The sequence below is a fragment of the Brachyistius frenatus genome, unplaced genomic scaffold (genome assembly GCF_029030835.1).
Source record: "Brachyistius frenatus isolate BFR_SWC_R1_liver_20210118 unplaced genomic scaffold, ASM2903083v1 Contig_33, whole genome shotgun sequence".
NCBI classification, from domain to species: Eukaryota; Metazoa; Chordata; class Actinopteri; family Embiotocidae; genus Brachyistius; species Brachyistius frenatus.
The window spans coordinates 1,728,798-1,747,855 of NW_027210632.1; the positions used below are offsets into that span (position 1 = coordinate 1,728,798).

General features: G+C 40.0%; 1 protein-coding gene across 9 annotated transcripts in view; it reads left to right on the forward strand.

The window, feature by feature from the left end:
* Window positions 1–19,058, forward strand: part of cacna1c (calcium channel, voltage-dependent, L type, alpha 1C subunit) — a 178,564-nt gene that overhangs the window by 148,665 nt on the left and 10,841 nt on the right. For 5 of the 9 annotated variants that reach the window (XM_069700296.1, XM_069700300.1, XM_069700298.1 and 2 more), the window contains 12 exons: window positions 7–94; window positions 205–312; window positions 503–555; window positions 654–800; window positions 973–1,174; window positions 1,874–2,032; window positions 2,162–2,272; window positions 5,053–5,136; window positions 11,946–12,041; window positions 15,485–15,622; window positions 17,080–17,145; window positions 17,523–17,614. In XM_069700296.1, the coding sequence (XP_069556397.1) occupies window positions 7–94; window positions 205–312; window positions 503–555; window positions 654–800; window positions 973–1,174; window positions 1,874–2,032; window positions 2,162–2,272; window positions 5,053–5,136; window positions 11,946–12,041; window positions 15,485–15,622; window positions 17,080–17,145; window positions 17,523–17,614 (1,344 nt within the window). Of the gene's footprint in view, window positions 1–6; window positions 95–204; window positions 313–502; window positions 556–653; window positions 801–972; window positions 1,175–1,873; window positions 2,033–2,161; window positions 2,273–5,052; window positions 5,137–6,003; window positions 6,088–11,945; window positions 12,042–15,484; window positions 15,623–17,079; window positions 17,146–17,522; window positions 17,615–19,058 lie in introns of all 9 variants that reach the window. The other 4 variants (XM_069700297.1, XM_069700306.1, XM_069700299.1 and 1 more) reach the window with 3 other exon arrangements.

A 19,058-nucleotide genomic window follows, 5' to 3' on the forward strand; every position in this document is an offset into this window, starting at 1 on the left:
TTTCAGGTCCAGCGCAATTAATGTTGTGAAGATCCTGAGAGTGCTGCGAGTGTTGAGACCACTGAGGGCCATTAACAGAGCCAAAGGACTAAAGGTTAGCACACTAACACATACAGTGCAGTACAGTATAATAAAGACACATTATACACACTCACTGTCTTCTTAACAAATATGACTCACTGAAGTTTTTGGTGTGTTTTTCAGCATGTTGTGCAGTGCGTGTTTGTCGCTATCAGGACCATCGGCAACATTGTCATCGTCACCACGTTGCTCCAGTTCATGTTTGCCTGTATCGGAGTACAACTCTTTAAGGTAAAAAGGAGAGGACAGTAATTTATCAAATGCCTTCAAAGTCTTCACTACATTCTGTATATTATACGTGACAAGGACATAGATTTAAACTGCAACTTGACTGGTTGGCGGAGGCATACAACTCCAAATGTGGTAATTCTACTATTCTTTGTTTGATTCTGAGCTCTAAGTTTCCATGCCTTTCCATCAGGGCAAGTTCTTCTACTGCAGTGACACCTCGAAACAGACTTACGCAGATTGCAGGTAAGCTAGTCCTCCTCCACACAGCCTGGTAACCCTTCTCTTACAGTCTTAACTACTGGAAGAACCCTATGGATATGTTTGTGTGTTTGTATTTGCAGGGGCTCCTACATCATGTATAAGGACGGAGATGTGGGGAAACCCGAAAGAGCCTCGAGAGAGTGGGAGAACAGCGACTTTAACTTTGACGATGTCCTGCAAGGCATGATGGCTCTGTTTGCAGTGTCCACCTTTGAGGGCTGGCCAGGGTGTGTGTCCACTTACAAACACAATGATCATGTATTTTTTTTATATGTTTGTTGTCTGAACACTTTGTACTTGCTTTTTTATGTCCTGATATCCTATCAATTCTCACAATTAAAGATGTTTTCTGCCCTTTTTTTCTGTCATACACTCTCTACCTACCCTGCCTTCTGTCAGGTTACTGTACCGGGCCATAGACTCTCACGCTGAGGACGTCGGACCCATCTACAACTACCGCGTGGTCATCTCCATCTTCTTCATTATCTACATCATCATCATTGCCTTCTTCATGATGAACATCTTCGTTGGTTTCGTCATCGTCACATTCCAGGAGCAAGGAGAGCAAGAATATAAGAACTGTGAGCTGGACAAGAACCAGGTAGAGCTTTTGTATGTTTTACATAAAGTTATTACTGAATATATTGCACCGCATATATAAATGCACCTGTGTGTGTGTGTGTGTGTGTGTGTGTGTGTGTGTGTGTGTGTGTGTGTGTGTGTGTGTGTGTGTGTGTGTGTGTGTGTGTGTGTGTGTGTGTGTGTGTGTGTGTGTGTGTGTGTGTGTGTGTGTGTACAGTTTTAGTGTGCTTCTGTTTAGCAGCAAGTATGAGTTTTCAGGTTACAGTAGGAGACAGAGACGGACTCTGCTGTTCTGACTGAAGAGGGAAAGTCATTTTTGTCATTCAGGAAGCACAAGGGAGAAAGAATGGAGGCCAGACATAGATGAATGTGGAGAGGCTGAATATGAGTTTTAGGGACAGTAGTCCAGGCAGGAGGGAGCTGCAACAGTTGAGAGTAAAGCTTAAAGAAGGAGCAAGGCAAAGTCCCTGCAGCCCTGTTCTCTGCGATGATCCATGTCTCAAAACGAGCCTGGAAATACAGATAAAAGGTTGGAAGAACAGTCCAGGATGGAGAGGGCTTGTTTAGACTGCCAAAAGACAGCTCTACAGCATTTCCTCCACTATGATCCGGGACCAGAGACATAGAGCTGAGGAGCTGGGAACTACACAAGCAGACAAATGTAAAAGGCAAATGTCAGCGCTTGTGTATGCTCACCTTTGTGTTGTGTGTGTCACAGCGTCAGTGTGTGGAGTATGCCCTGAAGGCTCGCCCACTGCGTCGCTACATCCCTAAAAACCCTTATCAGTATAAGGTGTGGTATGTTGTCAACTCCACCTACTTTGAGTACCTGATGTTCACGCTCATTCTTCTCAACACCATCTGCCTGGCCATGCAGGTGAGTAACACGCTCGTAAACTAATGCAAGTCCACAAACATAAAATGAGAAAATGTTACACTTAGGGCAACTCCTCTAAAACTACAATTGTTTGTGGACTTTAATGAGCTGTTTGTGGGTTTTTTGCAGCATCATGGACAGACTAAGAATTTCAATGATGCCATGAACATCCTTAACATGCTCTTCACTGGACTCTTCACCGTAGAGATGATCCTTAAACTGATCGCCTTCAAACCCAGGGTAGGTCCATTACTATTAAATACAGGATGGAATAACACAGAGAACAGTACATCATTGTAGACCAGAGAAACCTAGCACAGATAAAGGTAATTTAGATTAAGATACAAGATCATATCTAATAAATGTGCAACTCTACCGTTTCCTAGTTACAACTAATAAATAAGAATTAAAAAGACAAATACATTTTAGGCAGTAATGTGTTTTGCAGATAACTGATTAATGATGTTTTGCTGTACTGTATATTTTTAATACCTTTTGGATTTCCTCTAGATGATAATGACAATACCATGGATATAAGTGCATAGCATCATGTGATTTTTATTCTCACTGCTTCGTTGTTGCCATGCTGTTGTTGCCATGCTGTTGTTGCCATGTAGCTGCATGAGTTTATTGGTCTGGTCTTTGAACTTCCTCGTGCTAATTTAAACAGTAACAGATGGGAATACTTCCTCCTATCACCACAGGCTTAGTGGAAAATCCTCATGTACAATCAATAGCAAGACATAGTGTATTTAATATTACATTTTCCTTGTATCTCTTGTCCAGCACAGTGCAGGTTGTAAATCAAAAGGTCAATGTAAGAGCCAAGCATTTCCAGTTATCGGGGATTTTGGTGAATCTAACAACAAAGACAAAAACACATAAAGCCTTCAGCTCACTGCCTGACTTCTTTAATACACTCAAGTGGGCAGAAGATATATGAAGGTGAAATCAAACTGCCTGCTGAGTTTTTTTATGCATTCTCTCCAGGATCCTTTGCAACAGTGCCAGTGTCACCTTTTGAACAATAATGTCACTAAAATCAGCTCATTATAAAGTATCAATTCAGCCCACAATAGCTTTCAGAAATATCATAATTTCTAGTGTAGAGGAAATAATTTTGCTTCTTTTTTACTTCTTATATATATATATATATATATATAAATAAAACTTAATCTCTTTTGTTTATCTGAATAACTCCAAAATCCAAATCATGTTCCTACAAAATGTGAGCTTTCATTCAAATGGATGACAGACGGTTATCTTGTAATAACTTCTGAAAATAGTCATTTCTATTTAGACCATTTAGTCTGAGTAACATAACGCATGACTTGCAGTATTTTAAGCACCCAGTTAGAACGAACAACTTGTCGGGCCTGGGAATGTACATCATGCTGTGCTGCATTATGTGCAGTCTGTAATGTTATTTAATGTTTACCTTAAGTACTGCCCAAATGAAGCACGTCATGGTTCCTCCAGTAGAGTTGTGAATCTTTATGAGATGGAAACAACATAACAAAACTGATACTTGTTTTCCTTCTGAAGTGAAGCGTGACAACACATTCCCAAACCATACTGAACATAACATAACTTGTTTTGTATAGTTTGACTTGCCTTGATAAACTTTTGCTTTGAGCAGTCATCACACAGAGAGGACCAGCGAATTAACAGTTTTACTTCACAGGTGTCAACTAGCTTTAGCTCAAGTAATAGTAGCTCTATGGAAAAGAGTTATTTTATTTAACCAATACTTTTTAACAGGTTTCACCATCTCAGCCACGGAGCAGCAACAGTTACAAGCTCAATTCCTTGTTTTCTTTTCTTAATGTGTTGTACTGTTTTGAATATCTGAGCACATCTTTAATGAATAACATGTTTCTTTATGAGCCCAGTAATTCCTTTAAAAACCTGTTTTTGAAAGTCATGTGTAACCTATGGTATGTTTAGTTTGTCTGATTTAGTCAATCCATACATCGTACCAGTTTGGGTCACTAATATTTAACTCTGGATTAAAATTGATATCCTAAGACTTAAAACAACGTTAAATCCACATTATCCAAGGAAGGACACCTTGTGACATTTGCATAATGCCAATTTGCTGATGAATTTAGTCAAGAGGTGTTCTTGCTTTTCATGATAATACCTCAGCTGCTGATGACAGATGCTTAAAATAGATCAGTAAGACTGATCTCCTCTCAGTCTCACTCTTTGTCTGCCAATTTACTAAATGGTGAAAACAACTGAGTGGTATTTGTTGTGCCATACATACCTAAGAGCTTACAGTGTTTGTTGAAAGTTGTACAATCATTGCGTAGGATCATTGTAGTCGTCTCACTAAGCATCTCATTAAACAGCTTTCTAATTTTCCTGCTCCAACTAATAAACTATCTTTAGGCAGACAGTAACTAAAATATTGCTCCAGTGTTGGTGTATTGCATTGGTGCAAACATCTTTAGCCTTCCAAGTTCACAGTGATAAAAAAAATTAAAAAAAACGAAGGTGAGGAATTGGAAAACAATCGAAAACAAGCTGAAGTAACGTAACTTTCTAAGATGTAGCTCTCTGTATTTAGAGTGTAGATATCATTTTAGTTTTCTGACTTATTTATTCTGGCCTTACGAAATGTGAACATTTTAGATAAATACTTTCTTTGTATCGGTGCTAGTAGTGAATTGGTCACAATAAGTTAAGTAAACAGAGTATAATCAGTATAATCACTGCCACAGTTCTGCTGAATGGCCCCTAGATGCAGGTGGAAGACATAAATAACAGCGATCTAACATACCATCCTTAACAGAGCAGGAACTTCAGCTGCACTTGATGAGCAGATAACACAGTGGAAACTTCTCCTTTCATGTGTTGGCTCATCTAGTGTAGCTGATTTTTTTTGTTTGCTCAGTGTACTGTACGACCTCATACCACCTTAATCTGGGATGCCAAGTGGCAGCAGATGTTGTTTTCGTTCTAACCTACCTTTCTTACCCTCCTCCTCCTCCTCTTGCTCACCTCATCCTGTGTAGGGGTACTTTAGTGATCCCTGGAATGTGTTTGATTTCCTCATCGTAATTGGCAGCATAATAGACGTCATTCTCAGTGAAATCAACGTAAGTATGATGTCCCCTTTCACTCTCCTTGTCTCTCCTTCTCTGTCTCTGTCTCTGTCTCTGTCTCGTGTCCTCTCACCTCTGAATCTTTCAAATTCTTCTACTCTCCTTTTCTTTGTAGCTATTCTGTGTCGTGCTGTTGTCTCTCTCCATCTCTCTATCTTCCTTGTCTGCCTCCTCTTTCTCTTCTTCCTCCTCCTCCTCTCCCTTCATTCTTAAATCCAAGATGGCCTCTGCCACTCAGGGGGACACATCCCAGGCCACAAAGGTTCCTGTACAAGAACAAGCTTCTTCCTGTGTTTCATAGAGAGTAGAGGCAACAAAGGCAGGGTTTAGCTTTGAACACAAGGGGATTCTGTCTTGCGTCTTCCTCCCTTTTTCTTTTCAGTATCTCAAATGTTGTTGGGTTCTTGGTTTTTTTTCTGTCACATTGTGACATGTACCCAGGTTTGATCACCTAACTAACTGAACTAACTCACTGACCAATCACAAGCAGCCTTACACAGCTTTTCATTTTTTTAACTGCAGCAACAGGTTTTGTTTTTTTTTAGTCGTGATTTTGTTGCAATTTGTTCTTACTGTTGTACTTGTTGACATTTCCTCATGGACAAGCATGACCGATCGCTGCTGCTCTTCCTCTGCTGTCCATCTCTTTCAGACTGCCCCTTCTTTTCTTTTTTTGCCGTTTAATTTTGTCGATTCCTTCCCTCTCTCCTCCTACTAAAAAACGCCAATGCTCATGTATGTAATGTTTTTATCTTATTTTTCTCCTCTCTCCTTTTATTTCCGTTCTTTCCATTTTTTTAAATGTCTTATGTTCTGTCCTTTTCTTTCTGTTGTTTTCTTTTTCTTTCCACCCCTACGCAGCATTATTTTGTTGATGCATGGAACACATTTGATGCCTTGATAGTTGTGGGTAGCATTGTTGACATAGCGATCACTGAGGTTAACGTAAGTAGTCCAACTCCTCCCTCCCTTCCTGCCTGCCTGCTCTGCCATTCCCACACACACAAACAGACCGAGCGCTGATACCCATCTCGCATGCTTTCAAATGATTAGGAAACTTCAGCTGTGCAATATTTGAAGTTAAGAGATGGCTGAATAGGTCTGGCAGATAAAACAGCCAGATGTGGCACAATCAAACTGGAGAACAGTGGCCTCTGAAGGGTGTGTAATTTAATATGTATAAAAAAAACAAAAAAACAACAACTGATATTTACAGTTAGGTTTCCTTCCCCTACATCTGAATAACTTTTGACATGGTCAGTTACCATTACTCTTTCAGTTTTTAATACAAATATGAATGACTATAACAACAGAGGTTTCCCCAACCACTTCTTTCCCAATGTTCTCCCTTTCTCACGCCTGCAGCGTGTCACTCAGCTTGTATGTAGCAGTGTAATAATGCTGCAAGCCAAACTCTCCTTTGATATTTACTACTTAGATATTTGAAACTGCCCTCAGATAGGTATTTATGCCTCGGTCTGCTGAGCATCAACAGCATCAGAGACTATTGCATTTGTCAATAGAACCTATTGCATTTCCTCAGCACTTGGTTTGGTTACACATCGGTTTTATTTGATCTTTCATCAGTGCAACAGGGGATACTGTCCATTCCCCCGGCATGATGGACACTGTATAGCATGACAGATACAAAGGTGATATATCCAGGCCTGTTACTGTACTGTGTTTGTAGAAAAGAGCCACACATCCACATAAGGGAACAAGTGCATATTCTCTGTCTTTTGAACAATGGTGTTTTGACCCAAGGGTCAAAAAACACTCGAGAAACAATTTATTTTCTTTTTTTTTACTTTTATCCAACAATAGCAATGTGCAGATATGGGGAACAATTTGATCCATGAATGGATTTATTCAGGACCCATGAAATTTATGTAAATGTATGTATGAATTCATTTATTATCGACGTGGAAGCCGTATGGTCAGCTGTGGGGCTGAATAAGAATGAATATCCCAAACACAAGTCAAATGTCGAGTGTCTATTGTATTTACACTTTAGGGATAATTGATGTTTTACTCATGTGATATTCAAAGTGCTCTTTGGCAGGAGAATAGTTTGAGAACCATGGAAAACTGCAATTTCGGTTGGCTGACTTCCTCTTCGTATAGCCTCAGAAGAAAATTATTTCTTGATCAAACTGGCCAAAGTAATGGATGCCACAAAAGCATTCTTGCTGAATAAATGAGTTGTTGTTTTTTTTTGTAGTCAAGTATATCATTCAGATCCATTTGATGACTCACGATCCATCTGAAAAACTTTGCATTTGCAATGAGAAGTCCTCGGGACGGAAAGTCGCAGCTCAGTAGATGAAAGCAGTTCTCTATAAGTTTAACTTTGATGTGTTGTCTGTATGTCAGCGTAAAGACACAAATGCCATGCTTTGCTTGGACTCTAACAAGCAAATGAGCCATGCAACATCTCATCTCTCTGTGGATCACCTTTTAAATCCAGTACTTTTGTGTCAATTATAGGTTATTCTTTGCTCATGTCATTTCAGTTATAGCGGTCAAAATAAGCAAAACAGGATTGCTTCTTTTAGAAGTATAGTTTGGTTGAATGTGGTTAAATGAGCTTATTTGCAATCTTTTCAAGCATTAGAAGAGAAACTGATGAAGAGTGAAGAAGATTGATGCTTTCTCATATCTATTTGTTAAACATAAAACTGTAACCAAGAGATGGTTGCCTTAGCTGAAAAAAAGCTGAAACCACCACAACTACTAGTCTAGCAGTGCTGAAATAAACACTATTAAACATGGTTCACCTCATTTGTTAAATCCATGAAAAACCCAGTTAGTGTTTTACTGAGGGATTTGTTTTACCTTTGGAAGGCTAGCTTATTCCCTTTGTGTCCAGTCTTCATGATAAGCTAAGCTAAGCTATTCATCAGATGGTTTCAGTTTCATGTTTGACCAATAAACGAGAGAGAGAGAGAGAGAGAGAGAGAGAGAGAGAGAGAGAGGTCTAAGTTTGCTTATCTAATGCTCACCAAGAAAGCAAATGAGTGTATTTTATGACTATGTCACATCAATGTTAGACAAAATTCAGTCAACTACATGTGGATGCATGCAAATTATTTACCTGAAATCCTCTCTCAATTGTTAGCTGGTTTGAGGACAAGAGACAAGATGAGAATATGCACTCGGGTACCCCGTTATGTCCCCTCATGGTTGAATGCAGTGTGTTCCATCTCAGACCATACAAATAAGGTTAGTGTATCCCAGGGGTGTGTGAGCATGGCACTTATTTTCATGCCGTTAGAAAGGGAATTCATTCGTCCCTATGAGAGGCTGCTCGGAAACAACTCTGGGTAATTTCTAAACTACACTTGGTGATTATATGTTTTATTCAGTTTTTCTATGTAGGTATTACAATAATTTGCTGTGAAGGGGGATCATAAGGTACCATCATGTTGCTGTGCAGGGAAATAATTTATCTGAGTCTGATGCAAGTGGCATATAATTGTTCAGAGAGACAGGAAAGTGAACAATTGATGAAGACTGTCAGTGTGAAAAAATAATAATTGGAGATATTGCATTCTATGCAGGGAATTACCCATGTTCAATTAGCCACCTTTACACTGATGTTCACCGGGCCAGAGATATACACCTTTGTCATCTATACAAGTCACTGATGTTGCACTTAACTCTTTGGTTTGAAGTTTGCTTTTGATTGATTTGGTTAACTGGTTTGCAGTTCTTTCCGAATGTTTCATTATTTTTCTCTCTCACCTCTAACCTAAAGGCATGCCCCAAGTTTTTTTTTTTTTCTTTTTCTTCCGCCCCTCTGGTCGTTTTTGATCATTTGGGTGATGAAATGCCCGAACTACCTTTTCTTTTTTCTTTTTTTTTTAAGAAACCCTCCGCACTTCAATCCTGTGAGAACTCTTGACTGTTTTGGAACTGGGACCCTGTCACGTAGGCATTTTAAATTTTAGCCTGCCACCGCATTTCATCAGTCACAGAAGCACTTAAATACTGAGCAGCAGAATTAGAAACTACGAGTAGCAGTTTGTCAACAGCTACTTCTCTTTTATTGAATTCCTCCGTGTACAGTGAAGTGCAGTAACAGGCTAGCTTTTAAAATGTTATCACTTTGCCTTTAGTAAATATTAAATGGCCAAAATATCCCATTTGAATGCACTCACTTCGCTGCGCTGTTGGGTGCCTGTTGACTTATATTAGCTGCATTTTTCGTGGTCATTTTTTGGTCATTGAAACAGAACTCAATCCTGGGTCTCCCGAGCAACCTGCGGGTGCTTCTTAAACCTTGTATAGTTTCTTTTTCGTTTCAGTTTTGGTTTGAGTAGAAGTAGTGTGAACAGATTGGTAGCTGGTTTGCTCTGAGGGGTGTCTTGCAGACGATGCCAGTATGGGCTGCATCTACTTCTCCTTTTCTTTCTCTCTCTTTGGAATGCCTTCTCTTCTCCTCATCTCTCTCCTTCTCTTTCTGAACTTTTTCAGTTCACTTAACTCTTCTTTTATGGATGTTTATCTCTCTCCTTCTCTGTCTTTTCTCCTCGTGGGTTTGCGGTGCTGCTTGCTCAATTGAAATGCAAGCTGGGTAACATGAGTCTCAACCAATTACCTGTTATATATTTAAACATCCTTTTTCATTGTAGTTTTTTTGTGTGTTTTAACACATCTTTCTGCAGCATTATGGCATACACCTTACAATATATGGATCAAAAATGAGAAACAAAAAGTGTGTTCTCATGACACACATGTTACCCACTGAACTGACTGAACTGATGAATTTTTTGCTCGAAAAAATTATGTGCAATGTGAGAAAACTGCTCAAGTTCCATTTAAATACGCTCATAAATCCAGTGACCTGAGTGACTCACATCTGCACTGTAGTCCAGCCTGAAAGGACTACTGTGTATTTGTTTTTCTACTGAATTTATTTTGGTTAAGATTGCACTTCATGTACCAAACCTCTAGGGCCACAAGTTCCCTTTAGAGTCAAGTTTATAATAAATGATAATGAGGAATTATATGAGTTTAATTTGATTCTGTGTCACTGCTTTGATTTCAATTTGAAAATGAAGCACATCCACATTTACATTGTGCTTAAATTAAACCACATGGCCCTCTTTTCATCACACTCTGACAAAAACACGTCCTCTTACCTTTTAGTTTTTTACTCAGTGCACACTTCATGTGAATCAGGAAATCTTCCTTCTCTGCATCCTTCCTTCCTTCCTTCCTTCTTCCCTGCACATTTCCCCTTTATCCATCACTTTTCCCTCCCCTCCTACAGTTATCCTTACTTCCAACTTTCCTTAACAAAATAATACACCTTAGTTTTTGTCATCAGTACATACGCCCACGAACACACACGTACCCATATTCTCTCTTTGGTCTTTTTTCGGCATTGTTACATCAACAGATTATTATCATTGTTTGTGGTCTGGCTGCTGGTTATTTAGAAAAAGGGAACAGGGTAAACGCTTGTAATACTTAAGTGTATTTTTAATCAATAGGGCTTGATAAAACCTCTTACTCTGTGTACATTACTGTGTGTGATCATACAGCTGTGTGTATGGCCCTGTTAGAATCTCATTAAATGCCTCATTCCTTCCTTCCTTCTTTACTTTTTTTATTTTGTGTATTCTTGCTCTCTGAAATTCATTTCTTTCCTCTTTTGCTTTCCTTCCTCCACTCATGTTCTTAATTCTTAAATATCCGCTTTCTTTCCTATTTTGCTTCCTAAATTCTTCTTCTTTAATGCTTTCTGTCTCCCTTAATCTTACTGGCGTGGGTCCTTCTCTATTCCTTGAGAAGATAGGGAGCAATGATGCATTTATTTTGCAGTGAGATGTTCTAACAGGGCCAATCCCAATGTAGAGTGAACAGCTCCTGAGTCATAGATTGAACTTCAAGTTAATCTATCACTCTCAGCAGTCTAAAGTGTTGCAATGCCAGGGATAACCAGTGGGTGTCTCCCTACAGTATATGGTTTGTGTGCTTCTTATGTAAACACAAGTGGGCTCCAATTTCCAAAAGCATCATCTTTTTCACCAGTAAACCCAGACCTATAGCTTATCTTAGTGTCCTCTTTTAATGTGAAATTGTAAGGCTTCTTTGACCTGAAAGTAAATTAACCTCACGTCAAGGTTCAAGTCATTTAATTTCACATGGAGTTTGACTGTTGTCAGGTTATTTTGACCTGACAACAGTCAAACTCCATGTGACCTGAATAATATATGATGCATTTGGTAAACGTGGCCTGAGTTAACCACTGTTTCTACTGTAGCTGCAGCTGGCAGAAAGAAAAACAGATAGCTACCGAGGCGCCTCCCACCGCCCCATCATACACACAGATTCATGGGCTCATGTGACATCAGCCCTACATATAAGTGATGATGGCGAAAGCTGTCTCTCTATCATCCGTGTTTTGGCCCTGAAGGCACTGGACAGAAATCCCACATTTCCTATGCATTTCAGTCCTCTACTACTTTGATAAGAAGTGATGTAGCTTGATGTGGCCCTCACAGAGGATGAAGCCAGTCTCCATATGCGGTAATATCATACAGAAATCTCCCTTTTAGCTCAGATAAAATGACGTTTTGTCACCACCATGTGAGAGTTGATCAGAAAATGAACTCTCACTATACTGGTGCTTTGTTTGTCTGAGCTGGTGCCAAGATTTCCACTATTTTCCACTACTTTCCACCAAAAGCACAAACACATATAAAACACTCATATATTGTACATGCACAGTCACATAAAGCACACACACACCGAGGCGCTACTCTGGTGCTGATCTTTGTTGCCTTTCCTTAAAGCCAGCTGACTCCTCCTCGTCCTCGTCCTCCTCCTCTTCGTCCTCCTCTTCGTCCTCCTCCTCTTCTTCCTCTCACCCCCCTGTGGTAAGGCCAATGGTACGCGCCGACGGTAACCTTGTCCGCCTCCCTACCTCCTCCACCATCCCTCCATCCCTCCATCCTTCCATCCCTCCTCCTGCTATGCCATCCACGGTATGATCCAAAACTTTTGGCTTCTTGTTCACCTCGTCCTCTCCCCTTTGTCGCTCCTGCTGATATCTTCTGCAGCATGTCCAGAGCTATATTTTGTGTTGCTGTTGTTCATACTTTTACATGTTTGTATACAGTATATATATCTGTGTATGAATGGTGAAGGGCACTGTATTGTGCAGGCCTAGTATAACTGGAGTCTTTTGACTTACTTTGAGTGGCTATTGTTGTTGCCATGGCACCCGCTATCCCCACCTCCCCCATGGCTTGCAAGTTGCGGCCCTTTCCCTTATGGGTGTGGTATCTTTTGTGCTTTGTCATCAGTACAAGCCATCATGGTCACGCTATCACTCTGTCTGTCTATCTATCTATCTATCTATCTATCTATCTATCTATCTATCTATCTATCTATCTATCTATCTATCTATCTATCTATCTATCTATCTATCTATCTATCTATCTATCTATCTATCTATCTATCTATCTATCTATCTATCTATCTATGGAACTGTCTTTCTGTCTATCTATCTATCTATCTATCTGTCTGTCTATCTATCTATCTGTCTGTCTTTCTGTCTATCTATCTATCGAACTGTCTGTCTGTCTATCTGTCTGTCTGTCTGTCTATCTATCTATCTATCTATCTATCTATCTATCTATCTATCTATCTATCTATCTATCTATCTATCTATCTATCTATCTATCTATCTATCTATCTATCTATCTATCTATCTGTCTATCTGTCTATCTGTGTCTTTCTGTTTATGAATCAGTCCAGTGTTTTATATCTGAATAATTCAAACTATTCTTCGTCTTCAGTCTCCTTCTCTTGCTCTTTTATGCTCTTTCTCTCTCTCTCTCAGTTACACTTACTGTCACTGTACCTCTCCGTTCGCTCCTTCCTCTCTCTCAATGGTACCCACTGTGGTGCGGTTGTGGTATTACATGCAGTACAGATTTGTGACTTTCACTCCTCAGAAGGATGTGTCATTTTTTTGCATATCTGTCAGTGGAGTTTGGGACAACTTGTGTCTTGAGTTACTTGGCAACACTACATCAGAAAAATTGCTACTTTTAGAAACCTTTTTTTTTCCTGTTATCACAGATTTATAGAAGAATAAATATTATGTAACATTTTACAAACCAGATCATTATTACCAGATTATGTTGAAAAGTAGCAATAAATTTGACATTTGTTATCCCAAATTGCAGTCAGATGTGTGGAGAATGGCGCGTTCTCTGCAGGAGCACATTGTGTTCTCTTTGGGATTAACATAAAGAATTGATGACTTCTTGGAAAAACACAAATGGCAAAACAGACTCAGAGGTCAGAGATGCTGATGTTGTGGGGTTTTTTGATGTCACATTTATTTGTTATAGTGAAGACAGATGTAGTATGGCTCTATTCCGGTTACATTGTTGTGGTTGAAATGGCAATTGTTTTGTGGTCAAGATCATTTTGTGCATATTTGTGTGGAAATGTGTAGTTAGATGTTGATTATTAAACATTTTCTTGTTGTTCTTGTATAATTGTTAGTGTTGTTATGGTTACTTCTATGAAATGATATCCTCACCTGATTTATGTGCTGTCCGTGGTGTAAATTGTGAGTGATATCCTTAGCTGGGTCCTTAGCTACTGTATTAATTGCATCATGTGGTACACAAACCCTGATGTTGCCTTTGTTTTTCTGCCTTTTTGTCCCAGAGAACAAGCCAGAGCAGCATAAATAAATAAATCTGTATTAGAAAAGCACTCGGTGAGATGCCCTCAATATTTCATTGTGGAGTTATTTCCTGTGGATGACTACTGGCACAATAGAAAGCAGTGTCTCCTGACCTTGCACTTAAGAACTTTGCTGGGATTTGGAATAAAAAGAAAAAAGTCCGAAGCACACCAAATAATGTATTACTTAAATGCCTTGAGAGGCAAAATATTGCAGACTCTTTGCAAAAAGATTGCTGGAATGATAAACAGTTTCCGGAAGATGATAGCAAACAGACGGTACAGATAAAGAGAGATTTTTTTTTTTTTTTTTTTACATGGCAGTGGCTGCATGTTGCAGTAATGTCTTGCCATCTTTGGATTGTTCCTCCAGGTGGCCAGTTTCTCTGTTACAGACAAACAATTAGCCTGCATGCATGATTTACTGGAACAGGAATCAACCTGCAGGCTGGGATTTTTCTATTGTATCTGTGATTTATGGAAGTGCTTACCTCCATCAGTGGAAGACTCTCTGGGATGTGCAGTGACAAAATCCTTCAGCTCAGTTTTGATGAGTTACTTCAGGGGTCCCAAAAGTATTTTAATGCTTTTTTTTTTGTCAAATGTCAGTGCAAGGCTGGATTAACCTGTATTAGGACAGACCCAAAAACCAAGGGTGTTTTGTTTGCCATGATAATGACAGCAATCAGATGAGATTTAAGGAAGAACAGAGGGTTTTCTAAGAACCCATAATACCAGTAAAGGCAAATCATTTAGCTGCCTTTAAAGATGGTTCATGTAACAACTGTAAAGTAACTCTGAGATGTCTGATTGCACGGTTGGATGGATCCAGTTTAAAAAGAGGAACAGAGGCTGAAGCAGGTGGATTTAGGAAACCGGCAGATGATTTGTTGATCTCTTTGTTGCCAAGTGATTTTTCCATGAAGTCACAAAAACAAGCATGACTGCCCGATTCTCTCCCAAATCTCTAGTGTCAGTTGATTTTGATGGGATTTAGTAGGACGCAGATTTCCATTTATTAACTCAGTGTGTGTGTGTGTGTGTGTGTGTGTGTGTGTGTGTGTGTGTGTGTGTGTGTGTGTGTGTGTGTGTGTGTGTGTGTGTGTGTGTGTGTGTGTGTGTGTGTGTGTGTGTGTGTGTGTGTGTGTGTGTGTGTGTGTGTGTGTGTGTGTGTGTGGGTGGGTGGGTGCGTCGGTGTGTGTGGGTGTGTGTGTGTGGGTGGGTGTGTGGGTGCATGTTATGTATATTTACATCCATATCTATGCGTGGGTGGGAATATGCATACAAATGTTACTTGTATGTCTGCATTTCTGCACATGTCTGTGTTTGTTTATGTATGTGTGTATGTCCGTGATCATCTATACCTGTGTGTGTGTGTGTGTGTGTGTGTGTGTGTGTGTGTGTGTGTGTGTGTGTGTGTGTGTGTGTGTGTGTGTGTGTGTGTGTGTGTGTGTGTGTGTGTGTGTGTGTGTGTGTGTGTGTGTGTGTGTGTGTGTGTGTGTGTGTGTGTGTGTGTGTGCGTGTGCGCGCGTGTGTGCGTGTATTCCCTCCCTTACCTATCTGCATGTGTTCCCATGCGTCCTGTGTTTTTTCTAAAAACATAAAAAACACCAAACCCCACCAAAAGGGACTGCAGAACTCTGAAGAGAACGCCAGGATCTCCATCACCTTCTTCCGGCTGTTCCGCGTGATGAGGCTGGTGAAGCTGCTGTCTCGCGGGGAAGGGATTCGGACCCTGCTGTGGACCTTCATCAAATCCTTCCAAGTGAGGGGAGAACCGGACACAACATGCTAGAGTAGGGGGGTTGGGTTTACACAGGTCGGAAGTGGCAGAGGGAAAGTGGAGCTTTAACCCTAATGTGATCCCAGATTGCCCTTCTTTTGGAGACAATCGTTTTATTTAAATAAGATTCCCTTTGTTGTTAACAGATTTTACGATCCAGACTTGTGATAGTGGTTTTAAAGTTTATTTGCCAGTTGTAGGTGTTAAAATGTTATATTTAGAACAAGTTGATTATTTTACATTGTAATGTTTAAGGAATGAAAATTGTGTTGTAATTTCCGATCTGAGACACATGGGGCTAAAATATCCTTGTTCTTGTGTAAATCCAGCCTGATAGACTCTCACAAGCCACCTTTCCTTTCCTTGCCTCATTCCTCCTTCTGAACCACCTCTTACTTGTGCAGAAATTAGGGAGACGAGGAAGAAAGGGAAGAAAGAGGGATGATGTGAGGTAATGGAGACAAGGTTTAGGAGTCTCGCTGCAGAGGCAGGGAGGGAAGTAGGGACTTGAGGTTCAAAAACAGGGACAAACTCCAACAGCTTATCCAGAAATCTTCTCTTCTGTCCTCCTCTACCCTTTATTTTCCTTCTCATCACTTCTCCTTCTATCCTTTTTACTCTCAAACACCCAACACCCTACTACTAATCCCTGAGAGCTCACCATTCCCTGTAGGCGAGTTAAGCGGTAGATAAGTTCAACGAAGCACTTCACCAAAAAATGAAATCATTTGATAGAGAGTTTTGGGGAAATTGATAAAAAAAAAAATCTGATCTCTCTCTTGTGTTAGCTGAGATGGGCCACTTCATGTTGAAATTCAAAACATCGGTAGGACTGCAAAAAAACTGACTTGTGTCAAGTATTAAAATCATCAGTAATCATAAACGTATTCTTATATTTATTATTTTGAGGTTAGACGGTCCTGTTTACTTATTTATCAGTGTAATAAACACATTATCACATTTTTCATTTATTCATCATGACTTGGCCCTACTCTCCAGACACAGGGGTGATATTAGCCAGAAGCTCAGTTCTACACAGTTAACCAGGTGTATAAATACAGAAGAAATACCTGTTTGGTTTATGTATAATATGTTGGAACTGGTCTCCTGGCTAAATCCAGGGAGCAGTTTGTATTTTACTGAGGGCTTTTGCTCCGAAGTCAGATGATTTGTCTGGGATTGTTTTTGGTGTTGTGCCACACTTGACTGTAGATCCATTCACTTTCACTTCATAAAGTACGAATGAATTAAATTAACTGCTGCTACAATGGAAAAATAATACATGCGTGAGGTTTATCAACCCTTTTAAAAACAACTTCCTACATCATTTGTGGATTCATTGGATGAGTGAGATTTGAATGAAAGTGAATGGACTCCAGCCGTGGGTGCAGGATAATAGTGCAGACGACTTGTCACTGATGTGTCTCTCCTCTCTTCAGGCTCTGCCCTACGTAGCTCTGCTTATAGTGATGCTGTTCTTCATATACGCTGTCATCGGCATGCAGGTAAGCTGTCGTTTTGTCCCCTTGTCTCCCTCCCCCTGTCGTGTTGTCTTCTCTCTCCTTCTCTCCTGTAGCAAGCCTTCGTCCTGTGTCTGTCCTCCTGGAGTCTTGTCATGCCGAGTTCACGTTCGGTCACGTCTTCAGTCTCTCCTCCACTTTTCTTCCCCCTCTTCTATCTAGTTATTGTTTGTGCCTGTGCTGCCTCTCTCTGTCTCTCCTGCTGTTTCCTCTTCAAGCTGTTGTACAGTTTGTTTCACTGATGATGAGTGGGAGACACTTTGATTTGATTTGCCGGGGACGGCTGACCTTTATTTCTGATCGACTTCCTCTTGTCAATGCTGACATCATGTGCTGTGACTACCTCCTCCCCTCCCGTACAGATGTTTGGTAAGATAGCGCTGCGGGACCACACGCAGATCAACAGGAACAACAATTTCCAAACATTCCCTCAGGCAGTGCTGCTGCTCTTCAGGTGAGGAAGATTACTACACTTCTCAGCATCCCCATCATTTTCCTTGTCCCATTTCTTCTAATCTACACTTTGTTCATAGATTCAAAATAAACATCCTTTGTTTTATCAGTGGTGTCATGCTCTTCTCCCTTTTCCATAATTAACTTTTGTTACTCCACGTAAACATCAATAACTTTTCTTCTTTTTGATCTCCTATGTTATATTTACAATCAAAATACATGTATATTTTAGATAATCACTGACAGTGTATGACAGCAGTGGGCTAATTAAAGGCCAGGATTTCTTTAAATGTCAAGCTGTAAATGTGTCTGATGCAGTGAGTCTACTTCTGCACAAGAGCTCAGTTTTTACTGTGAGATCATGCTACTGCCACCGTACCGCTGATCGCCATAATTTAATGGCTCGATGTTGATTTACCACAAAATATTCGGATCCACTGAGGGGCACAGCATCTTCACAGGTGTCAGAGGAGTCCACTGATAAAGCATTTTACTGCCTGGACCTACACCCAGAAACCTCTCTGCCCTGTTTGGTTGTGATGATGGTAAGGTTCCATACAGGGGACAAAAGCCACAGAAACTGAAAGGATAGGATCACTTTTTAAAATCAGATGGCTGCCAACTTTTTTGTATTTGGAAGCAAGTATCTTTTCTATCCGTTCATATTCTGGACAGGCCCCTAAATGGAATATATCATAGTGCTGGGCTTCCATTCAGAGAGACAGCATACTTGGATACTTCATATTTACTATTCTTAAGTGAGGAAGTCAACTATCATTCCCTTAGTTATAGTTGTTTAGACGTTTGTCATATAATATTAATCCAGCAAACACTCAAAAATTAATAGAAAAAAAATTGCAAATCCAACCAAAAATGCTCACCTGGCAAAATAACAAAAGCAGAGTTAAAAAGCTTATTTGCAGTGAAATATTCAGAATGGAAGAACGATAGAATTTGGACAAAGTTCAATGATATCAAAACCAAAAAAAAAAAAGATTTATGGTTGCCTTATAAATTCAGTGTACCAGCATATTAATAACTTTTGTATAATTGTTTTTTTTATACTGCTCACAATATTACACACTAACATATGTGTTTATGTGTGTACGTGTCTCCCTTTTTTTGTCTTTGTAATTGTGTGTGTGTGTGTGTGTGTGTGTGTGTGTGTGTGTGTGTGTGTGTGTGTGTGTGTGTGTGTGTGTGTGTGTGTGTGTGTGTGTGTGTGTGTGTGTGTGTGTGTGTGTGACACAACATGCTTGTATGCCTGTATGCATACATGCACACATCCGGGCTTTTGTATACGTTTGTATGTGCGTCGCTTCTGTTGTGTATCTGTATATGCATGTTATCTTTGCATGCATCTGTGTCTATGTTGTGCGGTGGTCTTTGTGTGTGTGTGTGTGTGTGTGTGTGTGTGTGTGTGTGTGTGTGTGTGTGTGTGTGTG